This window comes from Herpailurus yagouaroundi, unplaced genomic scaffold (assembly GCF_014898765.1).
Source record: "Herpailurus yagouaroundi ecotype Mexico unplaced genomic scaffold, PumYag 187, whole genome shotgun sequence".
Lineage (NCBI taxonomy): Eukaryota > Metazoa > Chordata > Mammalia > Carnivora > Felidae > Herpailurus > Herpailurus yagouaroundi.
The window spans coordinates 20,389,243-20,406,190 of record NW_024412418.1 but is presented as its reverse complement, the minus strand read 5'-3'; the positions used below and the strand labels follow the sequence as shown (position 1 = coordinate 20,406,190).

The 16,948-nt window shown below is 35.4% G+C and overlaps 2 protein-coding genes across 4 annotated transcripts in view; one reads left to right on the top strand and one right to left on the bottom strand.

The window, feature by feature from the left end:
- Positions 1-13,220, bottom strand: part of DCDC1 (doublecortin domain containing 1) — a 497,179-nt gene extending 483,959 nt beyond the window's left edge. The window contains exons 1-3 of one of the 2 annotated variants that reach the window (XM_040495539.1): positions 13,109-13,220; positions 8,063-8,129; positions 7,705-7,776 (exon numbers count right to left, since the gene is read on the bottom strand). In XM_040495539.1, coding sequence (XP_040351473.1) covers positions 7,705-7,722 — 18 coding nt within the window. In that variant the 5' untranslated portion in view covers positions 7,723-7,776; positions 8,063-8,129; positions 13,109-13,220. The remainder of the gene's footprint in view (positions 1-7,704; positions 7,777-8,062; positions 8,130-13,108) is intronic. The other variant, XM_040495540.1, reaches the window with a different exon arrangement.
- Positions 13,221-13,224: 4 nt separating this feature from the next.
- The window catches only part of DNAJC24 (DnaJ heat shock protein family (Hsp40) member C24), a 56,748-nt gene continuing 53,024 nt past the window's right edge, over positions 13,225-16,948 (top strand). The window contains exons 1-2 of one of the 2 annotated variants that reach the window (XM_040495550.1): positions 13,225-13,317; positions 14,122-14,265. In XM_040495550.1, coding sequence (XP_040351484.1) covers positions 14,155-14,265 — 111 coding nt within the window. In that variant the 5' untranslated portion in view covers positions 13,225-13,317; positions 14,122-14,154. The other variant, XM_040495551.1, reaches the window with a different exon arrangement.

The following is a 16,948-nucleotide window of genomic DNA, read 5'->3' as shown; positions in this document are numbered from 1 at the left end:
AAATATTTGTTGAGAACATATTTGTATTATTTTTTTTAACATTTTTTAATCTCACAAATCATGAGATCATGACCTGAGCTGAAATCAAGAGTCGGACTCTTAACCTAATGAGCTGCCCAGGAGTCCCTTTATTATTTTTTTAATATGCTAGCTAGTTGCTCCAAATGCTTCCTATTATAAATAAAGCTGTGGTTCTTATATGAACCTTTGACCACACCACAGAAAAGTTTCTTAAGAAGTTTTAGAAGTTATATTCTCAGATCACAGTGTATGAACAATTTTAAGGCTGTGGATATTCATTTCCAAATTGGATTTGTTTTTAGAAATGTACCAATGGGTGTACTGGTATCAGAAATAGTATATGAAAACCCATCTAAAAGCACCCATTCCATTATTTCTTAACCTGACCAATTTTAGACTAATTTTCTAACTGGTAGTGAAAATTTAATTTTTAAAATTATCACTATTTAAATTCTTCATCATATTAAGACTCAATGAGGAATATTAAGGGATAATCAGAGAGATTTTTGTGGGCTATAGATTATTTTAATTCTACTTACAAATCATTCAATTAAAAGAAGAAGTTCCTAAAATATAGCATATATATGTTAAACTTCTAGATATTTTACAGATAACTGAGTTCAAAATATCCAATTAGCCCAATACCCCCTTTCCCATATACTTATGAGAACATATCCAATTATCTTGAAAAAAGCAATTAAAATTACTATTAATAATCTTAATACTAGGACATGTTATAATTCATTTGATAATTACATTTCCCACAAAGATACTGTCAACATAAACTGTGAAACTACAGATCCATCCTGTTTACAAGTATCAGAGACAATATGCTCACTATTCTGTTGTACTTAAATGTTGTATTGCAGCTTTTCTTAACAGGTAATATGTGACATGAAACATGTCTGATTTTATCCTTCATAACTTCCATTCTGATGTTTAACATTAAGAAATTATATTTATGTATCACACATGTCAGAAAATAATTTAAATAAACTAAGAAAACTAAGGCCTCTCATTTCACATGCAAAATATAAATCTTTTATTCATAGATATCAAAGAAACATCTGCAATCAGAAATGCAAACTATTTATATTTTCTGATTTAGGTAGCTAACATTAAATATTTTATCTAAGTGTTCTTGTTTAATATTTTCAGAAATTTGTTATGGATCAAAATATTGTCATAAAAATAAGAAAAATCAAGAGGCCACCTTTTAAGATTGATTCATAAGTTTTAAAAATTCTTATTTCTATTTTCATTCTGATTTTTGCAACAAGGAAAAAAATGTAATTATTTTTAATATAAAAACATACACCAGAAAAGGGACCATTTAAACTAGGTTGAAGTTTACATTATTTATTGCTATTTTTCCTCAAAAATATGCATTAGAATAAATATTTTTCTAAGCTTCAAAATAAATACAGTACCTGCTTCTAGCATATTTATTTTTTTGAAAAGGTGTTCTGAATCTCAGACAACATAAATACTAGGCAGTGTGGTGGTTGCCATAGTAACAAATAAATAGGTGCATAAAAATACATTCTATTTTTCAAATGTATACACTTTTTTCGCAAATATGCATATTTTATAGGTAAAAGATTATTCAACCCTTGATTTTCCTTCCTTTTTAGAGAGAGAGAAACATGTAATGCTTTAGAAATAAAAGGTTCTCATGTAGCAATAAAGCAGGCTCAAAAATGTTTCAAAACACTATATGGGAAATCATAAGGTTTTCATGTCAATTTTCCAAAATGAAGACAGGAAAAAAAAACTCCTTTGATTTTATATTACATTAATGGTTAGTTCTTTAGGTAAGGATAAAATTGCACAAACTTCTTTTCCTCATAAGCATGAAATTCCCTTTTATTTTGCATAAGTTTATTATTCACATGCATTAAATGTAGCACTTGACCATGACCATGAAAAGCTGGAAGCTCTGTTGATCACAGAGAAAAGCTCAAGAAGTTTAATACTAACCCATGATCTACTACTTGAATCAATAATCTGAAAATATTTATGCCAATGTACTAAATTGGAGTTCAAAGAGTTCCTTCCTTTCTCCTCTCCCTTCATTAAAATATAATCTTCCTGTTTACAGGTACCCTAGAAGTCACAAAGTACATTGAAAAAGTGTTCCGAGTTTTATACTTACAGCTTAAGAGGAATTACCATACATTTTATAGGGCTGGAGAGGGGCAGTGTTATAAGCTATGCCATTAAGTTTGAAATCTTACTGAAAGGTAGTGGGGTAAACCAACCAAAACAGAACAGGAATATTGCTCAACTATTACTGGGCAAGAAATCCTTCAAATCCAATCACATTAATTTGGACTTCCAATTTGTTTCAATAACAACTATCATGTAACATTCTCCTAGAGTGAAAATTCAAAAAGTTTAAAAGATCACCATCTAGGCAGAGTCAAATAAGAGGTGACAAAGCAGTACTCTCTAGCTCACCTTGTGCTAACTCCTTGCCGGAGAAGCCATGCACCCTAACAGCTAAGGACTGACTGAACTAGCAAAGAGGAGCATCCTTCTCAAGCATACACATGATCCTATTTACTCTTATTGAAGAGAAATCAACTTTTTTTTCCTAGGGGAGATAGTAAATTTAAACTTTAAGAAGTCAAAAAAAAATGAATTAAGATATTAATCAGATATTTATTGGAATAGAATAGGTTATACAGATGATGTGACTCCTGCAAAAGGTACAGCAACAACAAAACCATCCTCTTGTCATTCTTCTTTCCCCCCCAAGCTTTTAAACTATGTCCCTCTGCTTTTACCATCTTAAAGTGATGGAAAAATATCCCTGGAGACTGGAAATGGGAAACATATCATTCTTTAAAATAAGGGGAGAATGATTTTGGTAATTAGCTTAGTTTTACCTGGGAACATGTAATAACAAATTAAACAATCAATTAGTAACACCTAGAAGGGTATGAAATACTGGGAAACAACCAACAGAGTATCTCAAAAGCCAAATATGCCAAACGAACTTAATATCTTTGTTTCTGATAGAATGACAGGTCATATTATCAAGTAAGAAGTATTACAGTCTATTTCAGTGTTGTAAGCCTTTTTATTTATTCTCCAATCCAGAATAAGCAAAAATGGTTAAGAAAAAAAGAATGTAAAAACTGGCTTCATTGCAAAACCAGTGGCTACTGACACATTTCCTCTCTCTTGAGGATCTATTTCAGAACTGTTTTTATTGATGACTAGTCAGGAATCTTGACCTACTTTATGTTTAGCTCCATCACATTAGGTCTCTGAGATGTCTCAAAATTTAAAAGTTTATTTCCTTAGTTTTCTTCCAACTTGTTGACTCCTCTTTTCCCTAAGGATCTTAAATGGCTTGTTGCTTCAACTAAGTGATGCTGCACTGGGATAAGACATAAATCCATTTTAGGTAGAAATTTTCAGAAAGAAAGAGGGAGTGCTTTGTGAATTAAATTAAAAGGATTGTCTGAGACTAGAGAAACTCATAAGTAATGGAATGGTATTTAGTTTTTTTTTTTATATATATTTTATTTATTTTTGAGAGAGAGAGAGAGAGTGAGCAAGGGAGGGACAGAGAGAGAGGGAGACATAGAATCCAAAGACAGGCTCCAGGCTCAGAGCTGTCAGCACAGCTGACAATGTGGGGCTCAAACCCACGAACTGTGAGATCATGACCTAAGCCGAAGTCGCATACTCAACTGACTGAGACACCCAGGCGCCCCATGGAATAGTATTTAAATAGAAGTGCAGGGGTGCCTGGGTGGCTCAGTCAGTTAAGCATCCAACTTCTGCTCAGACCACATGGGGCTTTGTGCTGACAGCTCAGAGCTTGTGGGCTGCTTCAGATTCTGTGTCTCCCTCTCTCTCTCTGCCCCTCTCCTGCTCGAGCTCTGTCTCTCTCCCTCTCTCTCTCTCTCTTAAACCAAAATTAAATAGAAGTGCTCATAAAAACACTCAAAGCTTAAGTAGTGAAGAATAGCTGTTATTTAGTTAGAAAAGGGAGACCTGTAAAGAAGATCAAGGGTGTGGAGTCAAGAAATGAACACATTTTTCAAGAAGAGACGTCTCTGTGGCATATGACCACCAAGCTAAGCACACAGAGGGTCAGACACATAAATATGGTGGAAAGAGGAGACAGTTGAAAAAGGAAGTAAAAAATTTGGTCTGTATTACAGAATCAGACAAGAGCCAACTGCTATGTTGAACAGAGCTGCCTATTGGACCAGGACAATTGCTGTTCCTCATTATGTAATTAACAGCCCTGTTTTCCCAAATTTTGTTACTATTTAAACATATCTTAGGAAGAAGAAACTTTGGTCCCTGAATTATTTGATCTTAACTATTTTTCTAAGTCTAAATACCATGTAAGCAATCATCAGAGATTCTCTCAAGCTAGAGAGGAGAGTGTCCTTTGGACATAATCTGTGCAGGATAAGCAAGAAGGAAACTGGGGCAAACCCCAACCTTTCTCCCTTCCACTCTCCCAAGAAAAAGCAGTCAAATTCTTCTCTTCTATTCTCATCTTACAACATTCTAGAATGTTTCTACATTATGAGAAAGTTTTGCCAAATAAAACTGACTTTATAACTAAAAATACTAAGAGCAGGGGGAATATTTATATTTACCAAGCCAAGACTACAATCAATAATTTATTTATTTTAATAACTGAAGAAAAAATAAAGAAAATAGTCCTGTAGGTCAGGACACATGAAGGCACTGAACTGGAATAAAAGGATCTCTGGAACTAAGCCAAGAAATTCTGGAGTTCTTTTTTTTTTTTTTTTAAAGTAGGCTTCATGCCCAGGAAGGAGCCCAATGAGAGGCTTGAACTCACAACGCTGAGATCAAGCCCCTGAGCCGAGATCAAGAGTCAGATACTTAATGGACTGAGACACCAGGCGTTCCCATCCTTTTTAATTTTTATTTATTTATTTATTTATTTATAGAAATTCTGGAGTTCTTATCTTAGGTTTGGGCCAGACCTGGGGTAAATTCTTATATATATATAAATTAATTCACTTGGGTCAAATGAACCCAAATGTATTTCTAATCATTTCAAATGCTGTAAGCTTGCCAATTCTCCCTGTATTAAAGATTATTATCTAGTTTCTGGACCAATCTTTGCTCTAAAAGTCCAAGGCTGGGAACCAAGTAACAACAGTACTTAAGTCCTGATGACAGGTTTAGCCTCATCTCGCTGAAGCAAGACACTAGGGAAACAGCATATACCATGGACTGGGACTGAAGGACTTGTTACAGAGGACCTAGAAAAATCTTCTTTTACATCTGGTTATATTTTCTTATCTTACTTCTTTCACAGTAGTATCTGACTTTAAACTAAGACTAACATAAGATCTATATCTAAGTGTATCTTGAATATATTTAGAATATATATATTGATATATCTGAATATTGTATATATGTATATCAACAAAATTCACTATCTCATTTTTTTAAAGACTGTATTTTTAAGTAATCTCCTAGCATGGAGCTCAAACTCACAACCCCAAGATTAAGAGTCACATTCTCCACTGACTGAGCCAGTCAGGCACCCCTACTATCTCATTTTCAAATTAGATGTTATAAATGCTTAATTTAAATAATGCATGTACATTGTACTATGAAATAATTTTTCCTTTTCTTATACAAAAATAAGAAAAGTGATTTGAGTTACCCCAAATATAAATAAAAACAAAAATTAAGTTAATATTCATAGAGATTAACGCTGCAGATCAGGATTTATACTACTAACAAAGACAAAAATCATAGTCTTTCAAATTAATATATCTGACTGTCTTTCCCTAATGCTCCTGCTTCACCTGCAGCACATCAGACAAGGTAATAATTTATGATAATCATATGAAAATATACAATTAATATTCATCACCTCTCATTCCTCATCACTTTAGATGATCAGTAATGCAGAGTGAAAATGCTGTCAGATTTCTAATTGCTTTGTAATGGGCTTGAAACAGGGAAATCATTAAAGGCAAACAATCTGTCATTTGTCTGTTACTTTATCTATCACACAAAAAAACTCATTAAAGAAATTGCTAATGAACTACAAAAGACTATACTCATGGTGCTTCTACAGTAGATTAACAAGTAATACTATGAATTGCTTAAAATATTTTAAAATATGATATTTTGTGGAAATTCATCAGAAAACATTCATCTATTTTCATCAGAAAACATCTACAGTATATTTTTTAAGCCATGTGGCTTCATTATTTTGGCATCTAATCCATCATTACAGAAGAAGTCCCTTTAGCATATAAGATTTGTTTTTCATCATTCTCTAAATAATTAAGCTGAAAGGTTGCAAGAAGAAGCTGAAATGCTAAATGTGTTTATTACCAGTAAACTGACACACATAAAAAAATGTACTATATTAACCTTGATGCTAAGTAAAGAATATATTTTAAAATTTGAATTTTACCCTCATACCTCTACAGATTTTGAACTGTTGAATTTGCAATATGTCATTCATCTTAATACTATCATTCATTATACAAAAATTGTATTCTACTATTTTTTTTTAAATTTTTCTTTTCAACGTTTATTTATTTTATTTTTGGGACAGAGAGAGACAGAGCATGAACGGGGGAGGGGCAGAGAGAGAGGGAGACACAGAATCGGAAACAGGCTCCAGGCTCTGAGCCATCAGCCCAGAGCCCGACGCGGGGCTCGAACTCCCGGACCGCGAGATCGTGACCTGGCTGAAGTCGGACGCTTAACCAACTGCGCCACCCAGGCGCCCCTGTATTCTACTATTAAAATGAACCATAACATTATTCTTTTTTAAAAATCATATGTTTAAGTAATCTCTAAACCCAGTGTGTGGGGCTTGAACTCACAACCCTAAGATCAAAAGTCATGTGCTCTCCAGACTGAGTCAGCCAGGTGCCCCAACCAGAGCATTATTAAACTCTGCATAACATTAATTAATTTGAAATCTTAAACATATTAACCAATACTGAAATGTTTCATAACATTCCATCAAATAATTTGGGAGGGGAAACAAATTATTAAAAGACCACACCAAATTTTGTATGTCTTTATCAATGCTGCCTTTATATATGAGATACTTAGTATCAAAAAATCTCTAATAATGACACTAACCTAGTTTTAAAAACAAAGAGGTATATAAAACAACCTAGTAATGTTTTGTTGGCTATACAGTCCAGTTACATTTTATTTTTGAAAAAAATATGAAAGTAATCATGTTTTTCATTATGCTAATGATGAATGAAATCATGAATATATTTCCTACAACAAAACATAAGAATATTTGTAATAAAGTCAAACTTTTTGAAAATATGTAGATCTATTCATATCTATTGGAATATATACAGATTTAAAAACCTCAATGCAACGGCATGTTCAGCCAGGTGCCATGGTTGAATATAGGAGTTAATTCCAAGCTAACTTCAAAAGGTTCCATAACACTCTGGAAACATCTTCATTATACTCTCTAATTGACTTAAACAGACTTCATATCAACTGTTTAACACATTTTAACCCACAAATTAACACCCTTTGATCACTCAGATTAACCTTTCTTCTGTGAGTCAATTACATGACAAAAATAAAATAAACTTTAAAAAATCAGTTTTAGAAAACTAAACTGGGGAAGGAAGAATGAATTTTAAAAAGGATATAAATGCATACTACCACATGGTTGGAAGAGATCATCACAAGGTTTCAAATTTCAAGGTAATTGGAAAGCACAGATAAGTCAGAGTGGTCCTAAGAACAAAGAGAAAGGCATAAAGAAGTGAGTGAGGGGAATAAGTTGGTATTTATTATGATTATTAAAGAGAAACAGAAGATGGATTACAGACGATATCTTTAATAGGTTCATGGAAAGATTAAAACATCAGATGTGAAGAGGTAGCAAGACATGAACAAAAATTCCAGGTAAGATAAAGACCTCTAAAAGGGCTCGAACAAGGGTGAAAGAACACTGACACAAATGAAGTTAAACAAACAAGAAAAACACAGCAACAGGTGTGGTGTCAGCAAAAGTATTTACCTCTTTGTCTCTCCAGCTTAGTGGATTGCCTTGTTTCACCTCAATGAATGTTCACTGATGATTACTGCTGAAAAGACAAAAGAGAGAATAAATCAAGTGAAGACAACCAGCGATGGGAAAAAATGCAAAAATGAAAAACCATTTCTGAAAGATGAGGTACAATTGTTCAATAGGGCTGATTCTCAATACTGTCTAAAGCATTATGATAACATGCCAAAAAAAGAAAAAAAGTTTCTATAATTCTAACCATTCATCTCTCCCTCCATCTAAACTTAATACTTAAATATTTGAAACTTACTATTTCCATGCATCTTCCTGGATTAGCCTCATTTTGAGTCAAGGATTTCAATCATTCATTTTAATCATTCAATAATCTGCCTTATTCTATTCACATTAACTATAAGTTAGTAACTGTCACAGCACCCGTATTTCCTCTGGCATAATACTTCTTCAGTTATTTCAGTTGCTTCTTTAATTGTCTGTTTACCCAGATAAACTCTAAGCTTTTATAAGGGCTACAGCCAACTGTCTTGTGTCTCTTGTAACAAAGTGTGGGACACATAGTAGATACTCGATAAGTGGTTTGTTGATTGAATGAATAAGTGAATGAAGGCTCTATATGTACTACGTGTATGTGTATATGTGTGTGTTTATCTCATCACTAGCTAGTTCTTGATGGTTTTATATCTTCCCAATAGATTTTAAGTTGTTGTAGGGATAATCATCTAATTTCAGAACATAACCATAATAGTTTGTGGTACTTAAAAATAAATACAGCTTAGTTCACTAATATTAAAATCCTAAAAACTCAGAGATAAATAAGACCAAGAAAATTAAAGAAGAGTTGGTGATGAAACCAGTAGAAAGAGCCAAGTAAATATAATCCTAGGATAAAAATAGCAGAAATACACTGGATATAGTGCAAATATTATTCATCAATAAGAAGCACAATTTACTAACAGGATCTCAAAGTGAGAATTTATTAATGTGTGGTAGACATTAGTTAATGGGCAGATAAGTATTAAAGTGATGAATTGAATAAGAATGTGGTTTTTTACCACCACTACAACCAAGGGTCTTAAAGCCTTGCTATATCTATGTAACTATACTTACATCTACATCTATATCTACATTTAATTCTAGATATAGTACTTGATCAATCATCTTGAAGTTAAATATTTAACATATGCCTACGTCGCTTGTGTTAGATGCTGATGACACAGGAATTAAGAGGTTTTTGCCCTCTTTTGCCCTTTTTGCTTTTAATTTATCTACAAACTATAGTTCAACAAACATTTTGGTTTGGCATCATTTTTCCAACTCAATAGTTTGCAGCTTTCATTTGCTCTGTTTGAAAATTCCTAAAATACAGCTATGAATTCTTAATGTTCTAATATCCAAAACTGAGCAACAAATATTTCACTATTAATAATAATAACAACAAAAGCTAACCTTTCCTGTGTACTTACTACTCTTAGGCACTATTTTCTCACTGAATCCTCACAACAGACATAGAGGGAGATACTATTATTAATCCTATTTTACAGAGAAAGAAACCAAGGCATAGAGATTAATTAACTTAAAATGTTCACATAACCAGTAAGAGACAGAGCCTGGGTTCAAACTTATGCAGTCTGACACCAGACTTCATGCTCTTAACCATTGTGCTAACACAGTTTATATTTCTGCTATGTTAGTTTTACATAAAATGGGTAAATTACTGGGATGCCTGGCTGGCTTAGTCGGTAGAACATGTGACTCTAGATCTCAGGGTCATGAGTTAGAGTCCCATGTTGGGTGTGGAGCCTATTTAAAAAAAATTGGATAAATTACCTTCTTAAGATAGTGAGAAACAAAACTATTATAAATACACATCAACTTCAGACATGTGGCAAGATAGTTGGTGCTTAGTTTCTTTAAGAGGTGTCCCTGCCCTACAGACCTTATGGAATTAGGGAATCAGAACACACATCCAAAATGTATAATAGTACCCTGTGAGATAGGATGAGTGCAAATGAGGAGTACACACAGGACTTGCTATGAAAGTTGAGAGGAGGAACTAATTTCTAAGTATTGGACCATCATAAAAGGCTTGATGGAAGAGATGGGTCTTAAAGGAGGGATAAAATTGATGGGTGGAAACAAAGAGGAAAGATGGTATAAGCAAGGAGAACCACCTGAACGAAATTATGGATGAAGTACCAAGAAAAGATCCCATTGTTCAACATTTCATGTAGGAGGTTAATAGGTGATGAGGTTAGAAAACTACGGATCATATTGGGGTGGTAAGTAAATACCAGGTTAAGGAGTTAGGACTTTATCTTCCATTTTATTTATTTACTTATTTTTTAAAGTAAGCTTTACACCCAACGTGGGGCTTAAACTCAACGGCCCTGAGATCAAGAGTCACATGCTCTATTGATTGAGCCAGTCAGGCACCCCAAGACTTTATTCTCTAGACCTGGCTTGTTCAAAACAGCAGTCACTAGTTATATGTAGCTATTTAGCACCTGAGATGTGGCAAGTCCAAACTGAGAATAAGCAATACAGGTAAGATACACAGCAGCTTTTGAAAACTTAGCATGAAAAAGCAATGTAAAATACCATTAATAATACATTGATTACATTTTGAAATGATCATACTCCAAATATATTAGGTTAAATAAAATATATTATTAAAAATCATTTCACCTCGTTTTATTTTCCTAATGTGGCTACTGGGAAATTTAAAATTATATATGTGGCTTGCATCTGTGGCTTACATCATATTTCTATTGGGCAATAATGTTCTAGAAAAATAAAAATAAAGAAAAATGAGCAGGGATTCATGCAAAAAGTGTTTTACAAGCTTATTCTGTAATAATAAATTCAGACTGTAAGACAACTGATCTGGCTTTCAATAAGCCAATGGCAGGAAAAGAAAAAAATACCTAGATAGCAATGAAGTGGGACTGCTATAGCTAAGATACTTAAGAGACAGAACGTTGAAAACAATGTATAGATTTTGTTTGGATCATGATTCAAGCAAACTAACCATAAAAAGTCATTTCTGAGACAACTAAGGAAATGTAAATAGAGACTAGATATTGGATGCCATCAATGAGTTATTGATCATTTCAGTGGAATGACTTTATGGAGATGAAAGAAAAAGTTGCAAACTAAAGTATGCTTTAGTGATGTGAGCTAGAGTATGTCCAGATGAAATGACAGAAGACTTGGGAATTGCTAGGAGAAAAATGCAAATTTCTTACTATCTAAAACCTACCTACCTACATACATACACACACAAACAGAGCACACACACACACACACACACACACACACACACACACACACAAATATAAAAGAGTAACTTGAGAAAATGGAGGTACCCTGATCAGACTTTTCAGAATTTGGCTTAAAAAAGGGAATAAAAGAGACAACACAATACCCTAGGGGATCATAAATCAAAGTTGCGTGCTCTTGCTGTAAAAATTGGAGGATCTGAGCATAACTATCTATATGAGGAAGCACTAAGCAGTGGAAAGGGGGGTGTTTGGGAGCTAACATTTCAACAGTGTGTCAAGAAAGGTATTCAGAACAACACAGTTCATTCATATAAGGTATTTCCTTAGAGCCACACAGAAGGTATGTTGGAACCAGGACTAAAATCAAATCCTCTAACTTGGCATAATGTTCTGTCTCTAATTTTAAACATGACAAAATCCTATGGAGAACCCAGTCTATACTTTTCACTCTGGATTTTCTCACTTTCTTGTGTCATTCAATTATGCTTTATACCATCATTAAATAATTTGGCCATATTAAAATATTTTATTCAATGTACTTAGGTTTATCTTAATTGCTTCTTCAACTGAGATTTGGTAGAAGAGAGACAAAAAAGAAGAAGAAAAGCAAATTTAAGCAGTAACAACAACAGAACGAACTTAACATCTCCAAGTGAAATTTAAATCATGTTGACAAAACACAAGATGCAGTTTCACTTCTGGGTACAATGCAAGAAGAGAGGTCAGTGTAAGGTGAGCAGTATAGAGATAATAAATGGGAAGAACAGAAGGCAAAGCAGAATGAAGAAGGGAAAAACTAACCAAAAAAACCTAACAGTAGCCTTTTGGAGTGCCCAACAACTGCCTCAAAGTGGAGTGGTTCATTCTGCTTTTTCTGTAACCTTGAAAGATAGCCTGGCTTCCCTGGTAATATGCTGACTTCCTGAGTGTCCTGTTCTGCTGCTATACAATTAGCTATTTGGCCTTGATGCTTGGTTTGTTTCCTCATCTACAAAATGGGATTTTAACACCTGCCTTATTAGCCTCCCTGGGTTGAAGTGAAAGTGAAGCGAGATAGTAAATGTGAATGGATTTTTAAAAGTTACCAGTTGCTAAGATCTACAAGAAATAATTGGGTTGAAAATCTTTTCCAGGGTGGGGGCCTGAGTGGCTGAGTTAGTTGAGCGTTGGACTCTTGATTTTGGCTTAGGGTCCTGGGATCCATTCCCCCACCCCGACCCCTCCACTGGCTGGGACTGACCATGGAGTCTGCTTGAGATTCTCTCTCTCTCTCTCTCTCTCTCTCCTTCTCCCCCATCTCCGTCGCGCGCTCTCTCAAATTAAAAAAAAAAAACAAAAACCTTTTCCAGAAAAAAACTATTCAAACTGAAAAGAAAAACTTCAATCGTCATAGGTTTTCTCTTAATATTAGAATAAGAACATTCTTTTTTTTTCTTTTTTTTTTAGAATAACATTCTAAGGCAAGTGTAGCGACAAGGGAGGAATTAGATCTCATCTTTCACATACCCCTACTCCACCATTCCCCCCCTCCCCCCCCCCCCCCCCCCCCCCCCCCGCACCTGCCGAAGAACCATCACCAACCACAAAAGGATTGGGAGCAGCGCTGGGCAGGGTAAGCGGAGGGAGCTTTGGGGAAGGCGGAGGAAGCCCGGGTGTGAAGTACTCTTGGGGGAGAGAAGAAACGCTACAGTCGCAGACCTGGGACAAAAGGGAGTTAGAAAGAAGCGAAAGACACCTCTTTTCACAACCCGACACTTACTGCTGGTAAACTCCTTGGAAGCAGAGACTGGTTACCATAGCGACCGCGTCCAGGAGGGCGGAGCGCCTCTTGCTTGGTGTCTCGGCCAGAAGAGCTCGACTAGAAACGTAGGCACGTCAGAGCAATGACTTCCGGCGGAAGGAGAAGCCGGTTCCGGGTTTTGGCAGGCTGCAGGCGAGGAGTGGGTACGAAGTACTGTAAAAAGTTTGGTAAGTTTGATACTGAGTAAAGGCAGCGGAGGATATCCGCCTAAGGCTGGGTGGTACAGCCGCAGTGAGTACAGTGGATTCCCAAGTCTCAATTTTGAGGAGCTCCCCACCCCCATCTCTTGAAGTTACCGGCTGTGGGAAGAGGTTGCCTGATTTCTGGGGCTCCCGGCGAGATCTGTTCTGTAGTCTAGAGGGCTGGGGTGTCCTCCTGTGAGCACTTTCAGTTCTTTGTGAGCGCCAGAAACCGAGGGACTCTTGCTGTCTACCTGCCGCCCGTGCTGACCGGCCCTTTCCCGTATTACTCTATTGAGGTAATGTGGAAGAAATGTGAACACTAAGAAATGGAAACGCTAAGAGGGAATGCTCCCAAATTCATTTTAATTCTTTGCTGTTTTGTTTTGCTTTCAACATTTTTTAAATTTGTCAACATTTATTAAATTTCTCTAGTGTGTTTACTGAGGAATTCTTGTGTGCATCCTTTACCATGAGACTAGCACAAATACCTCCTTAGAGGTCATCACCGCTCGGGTTCATTTTCGGATTCTTTTTTCTTAATGCTATTATATATTCATTGATTTAAGATATAAGTGTATATCATGAAACCTGTAACACATGTTCCATCCTTGTCTGTATACTTACACGTGAGATTCTTGGGGCGTTTTGAATGAAAATGAAAATATATGCTTCATGAGGATTGTATTGTAATCATGATTTACTCAACTAAATATTAAAGAACTTAGAAACGTACTTGTGTATTTCTTCGATCCTGCAAACTAATGAATCGTCATCAATATTTTTATTAAGCCTATCCGAGAAGGCCCACTTCTTGTTCAGTGGATGATGGCATTTGAGCAGATACCAAAGAAGGATTGGTACAGCATTCTGGGGGCAGACCCATCTGCAAGTATGTCAGACCTAAAACAAAAGTATCAAAAACTCATATTACTGGTAAGTCTTTGCTTGCAGATTTAAATCATGGGGGTGGGGGGAAACAGTTTTTTCTTAAGTGATGGGAAATTTAGGTTTCCCTAAAATGAATATATAATATCAAAGCAGGAGAAGTAAGGTATTAATTTGATTAGTTGAAAGTGTCAGTAATATTGTAAAAAAAAAAAAAAAATTTTTTTTTTTTTTTTTTTATTTGAAATGGGAAAACATGGTTTGGAGCAAGAAATCTGAGTCATGCAGGTTGATTTGGAATCCTGATTCTACCACTAACTGTGGGAACTTGGGACAAGTTACTTTCCCCCTGTATGTGCCTCAGAGAGGATTAAATGAAATAGTCCATGTAAAGTGCTTAGAATAAGCAATGTTAGCATCCAGTAGCCACTAGCTACATGTGTCTATTGAGCATTTGAAATGTGGCTAGTCCAAAATGAAATTTACTATAAATGTATAATACACAGCGGATTTTGAAGACTTAGTACAAAAAGAGAATATAGGCTCAGTCAGTTAAGCGGCCGACTTTGGCTCAGGTCATGATCTCGCTGTCCGTGAGTTCGAGCCCCGCGTCGGGCTCTGTGCTGACAGCTCAGAGCCTGGAGCCTGTTTCAGATTCTGTGTCTCCCTCTCTCTGACCCTCCCCCGTTCATGCTTTGTCTCTCTCTGTCTCAAAAATAAATAAACGTTAAATTAAAAAAAAAAAAGAGAATATAAAATAATCTAAACTTTATGTTGATTACATATTGAGGTGATAAAAATTTGGGTATATTGGCTATTTTGCATATTTTGTACATAATGTATGCATATATTTGCATATAGTATAATAAAATATAAAATCAATTTAATCTGATTTTTGCTTTGATATTGCATATGTGGCTTGCATTTATAGTTTGTATTGTGTTTTTATTGAATAGTGCCCATGTATTGTGTTTTTATTGAATAGTGCCCATTTATACACTGTTTTTCACATAACTCAATTCTTTTGTGAAATGAGTTGTATTTATAAGTATATAGTATCTTTCTTAACTGTTATTTTAATTTTTTTCAACCTATATTGTGAAGTTTCTTAAGCCAATGTCAGTAACTCTATAATGGTCTCCAGTTAACTTAGTTTACAAAAGGGATAGAGCATCATTACTTATGTAGCATTAGTTGTTCCTATAGTTTTTGTCAAATAGATCTGAGATTTTGCCAAAACTGTTTGTGTTTATTGTGAGAGACAGTAGCCATTTTACTGTCAAGAATGTATTACTATCCCTTCTTTAGGTAGTAAGCTGACTAAATGATACTAAGATTTCTTTTGTCTCAGAATTTTCAAGATTTCTTTCATTAAAGTCAAGTAGACTTGATTGAAAAATTTTTCCTCATACTGAATCATCCTTTTGCCTCATTTCAGTGAGAGTCGAGGCTAGAAAAGTAGACTGGGTCTAGATCATGCAGGCCTTTTAGTCCATGTTGACCTTTAATATGGCAATGAGAAGCCGTTTGCTCTTCATATATTAGCACTTGTCAAACACCAAAATGAGTGAGTCATTTTGCATACCCTCTCTTATCCTATTAGAGAGTTCCAGTTGCTCTAGATCTTCACCAACATTTGATGCTATTTGTCTCTTTCATTTCATCGATTGAGGGTTTCTCAATTTTGCTGCCATTGACATTTAGGGCAGGATAATTCTTTGTTATGTGGGGCTGCCCTGTGCAGTATAGGATGATGAGCAGCATTCTAGATGCCAGTAACAACTAAAAATGTCTCCTGGGGGTCAAAATGGCCACCCTCCCCATTCTATTGAGAACCACCACCCAATTCTGTGTTTATAGTGATCTCTCATTGTGGTTTGGTTTTGTATTTCTCTGATGACTAATGATTGTAAGCATTTTTAAATGTTATTATTAGCCATTTGTATAATTATCTTTTCTGAAGTGTCTTTTTTAAAAATCAAGTGTATTCTTGGGGCACCTAGGTGGCTCAGTTGGTTAAGCGTCTGACTTCGGCTCAGGTCATGATCTCATGGTTTGGAGGGTTTTCTCTCAGTTCTCCAGTCCTGTTCTCCAACTTTAGTAGGCCACTTGTACCAGTGCCTCATAGATGAATGACTCTTGACTGTCCTGTCCTATCTCTGTTCTTTCTTGTGAATACTTGGTAAAGGCCTATGGAATAGAATTGGTGGGCAGGTACAGTCTCTGTACATTTGGGGCCCGTCCATAGGTCATGCCAGTCTGGAGTTGGCCCTTAAAAATGATTAAAAGTTTGTTTTCTTTTTTTTTTTTTAAGTTCATTTATTTATTTATTTATTTTTTGAGAGAGACAGCATGAATTGGGGAGGGGGAGAGAGAGAGGGAGAGAGAAATCCCAAGCAGGCTCCATGCTGTCAGCCCGATGTGGAGCTCGAATTCATGAACCATGAGATCATGACCTGAGCTGAAACCAAGAGGTGGACGCTTAACAGACTGAGCCACCCAGGCACCCCTAATTTGTTTTCTTTTTATCTACATCTGTGATGGCTTCCTGCTCCTGCTGCTATGCCAAAGATAAAGCCAGTAATGGGTTTCTTCTCTTCTGGGGAGGACCTTTTCATTTTGAATTTGGATTCATTGGGTTTCTTTGAGTCCTCAGCTCCTTATTTAAGAAAACAAAAGAAAACAAACAACTATGAGTTTGTAGGATATCTGGCCTGTTCTCCTGGATTAT